The sequence below is a fragment of the Apis dorsata genome, unplaced genomic scaffold, assembly GCF_000469605.1.
Source record: "Apis dorsata unplaced genomic scaffold, Apis dorsata 1.3 scaffold_463, whole genome shotgun sequence".
Taxonomy (NCBI): Eukaryota; Metazoa; Arthropoda; class Insecta; order Hymenoptera; family Apidae; genus Apis; species Apis dorsata.
Window position 1 is genome coordinate 33,610 of NW_006263703.1, and position 1,884 is coordinate 35,493.

At 25.2% G+C, this 1,884-nt stretch overlaps 2 protein-coding genes across 2 annotated transcripts; both read right to left on the reverse strand.

The window, feature by feature from the left end:
• Positions 1-53: 53 nt before the first annotated feature.
• LOC102675105 (methyltransferase N6AMT1) lies at positions 54-833 on the reverse strand. Its single transcript, XM_006619915.1, has one exon. It carries the CDS (start codon positions 709-711, stop codon positions 73-75), a length of 639 nt encoding a protein of 212 aa, XP_006619978.1. The 5' UTR covers positions 712-833; the 3' UTR covers positions 54-72.
• LOC102674975 (SNAPIN protein homolog) lies at positions 526-1,543 on the reverse strand. The gene is made up of 2 exons (XM_006619914.2): positions 1,311-1,543; positions 526-1,168 (listed from the first exon to the last, which is right to left on the reverse strand). The coding sequence occupies exons 1-2, from the start codon at positions 1,460-1,462 to the stop codon at positions 841-843; spliced, it is 480 nt and encodes a 159-aa protein (XP_006619977.1). The 5' UTR covers positions 1,463-1,543; the 3' UTR covers positions 526-840.
• Positions 1,544-1,884: the final 341 nt, after the last annotated feature.

The window sequence follows — 1,884 nt, forward strand, 5'->3', positions numbered from 1 at the left end:
AAAAATAAGAAAGTAAAATTTTCACTAAAATTTTTTAATTATACATAAAAACATATATATGACGAAGATATTTTACTTTATTTTTTTAAAACGTAATATATACAAATGTTCTCCTCTTATTTTTCTTTCTAATATTATTTTGCCTGACATGTTTAAATCCATAAATGTACGTAAAATGTATTCAGGGTCATTTTCTTTAATAACCAATAGATAAAATATCCCTGTATCCGATAGAATATCGGGAATTTTAGGAAATACTCGCTCCATAACTTTTCTACCATTTTTACCACCTGCCCAAGACTTAAACAATATCTGCTTATTCAAAATTTCATCATCACTGGTTACCACATATGGTGGATTAAATACTATGATATCAAAAACACAATCACTACGTAAGAAACTTAATAAATCCATTTGTACAGTATCTACCTCTACCAAATTTTGCACAGCAGTCTTTTTTGTAATTTTACACGCATTAATATTAATGTCAATTGCAAGATAGTAGGATTGGCAGTATATTTTCATTGCCATTGCCAATGCTGTAATTATAATACCAGATCCACTACCTATCTCTAAACACATCACAGGTTTTGTAACTTTTAGGACCTCTAAATCAGCTTCTAAGGCATCTATCAAGAGGAAAGAATCCTCTGATGGTTCATAAACTGATTCCAAATCTTTATCCGATAATTTAACTATCGGTGTATTCATGATATATTAATGGAAAATAGATTGTTATAAGAATTTTTATATAATTTTTTCTTTTTTAAATAAATTCTAGATTAAATATCAAACTAATAAGATATATCACAATTAACTTATATTTATCATAATTATGATTCATTCATGTTCTTTAGAAATATTAGTTTCTTGTTCTGTTTCCACTTGTTCTTCTTTATTTAAAATATTAGAGGTATTTCCATATGAAGAACTATGATCCAATAAAGCTTTTCTCTTTGTTGTATTTTTCTCCACTGCTTGATGAATTTTATTTAATCGCTCTTGTGTACTTTGTAAAATATTACTGACAATTGTAATTTTATGTTTAGCATTAATTAGCTTTTTAACATAAGAATCAGTTTCCAATGGGCATTGCAATACTTCACTGATTCGTTGTAATTCTTCTGTCAATGATTCAATTCTCTGCTTTAATTCTATTTGACATATCCTATGAAAATCAATGAATAATCATCATTGACATAATAATGTTTTAAATTTTACCAATGCTTGATTATTCGAAAAAATTTGATATATCGATAATGTTATGAATATTTACGTTTATTCACATACAAAAAATAAAAGTTGCATACCTCGTGGCACGAATTCTTTCATCTAATTGATCCACTGTAGGTTTCAGAAGACTCATAAGACCTTCTGTCAAAGCATCTCTCGTTGGATTTTCACAAAAATCATCTATTTTATCATCGATAGACGTATTATCACTTGCTGTATCCACGTCCATGTTTTACCATAGACAAAATACAAAATAGATGTGATATGCAATGCTTTTTCTTAGGAATTCGAGAGTCACCTAACCTTTTTATCATTTTCCTATCAGATGTAATATCGATTTAATATAAAAAACAATTTTAGTTTTAATAATTAATTGAAATTAAAATCTAATTTTATTATGAAAACTATAAAAAATAAATAAAAATATTTTATAATAACTAAAATATAAAAATTTATATTTCTAGATTTGATCATTATCATTATATATATATAATTTAAATAATTATAAAATAATTCATAAATCATTCTGAACATAATACTCATAATGGTTTCCAATTTTGCGTTTTTAACATATAAATAAATTATTTATTCTTAAAATATTATTCTTAATGTGACAATATTGATTTTTTCTTTTTATTCATGAAAGTTATG

Bases quoted from the DNA above. Each gene is read 5' to 3' on its own strand.
- LOC102675105 (XM_006619915.1), bottom strand. From the start codon at position 711: ATGAATACACCGATAGTTAAATTATCGGATAAAGATTTGGAATCAGTT.
- LOC102674975 (XM_006619914.2), bottom strand. From the start codon at position 1,462: ATGGACGTGGATACAGCAAGTGATAATACGTCTATCGATGATAAAATA. The intron at 1,169-1,310 runs GTATGCAACTTT...TGATTTTCATAG, and splicing joins GAAAGAATTCGTGCCACGAG to GATATGTCAAATAGAATTAA.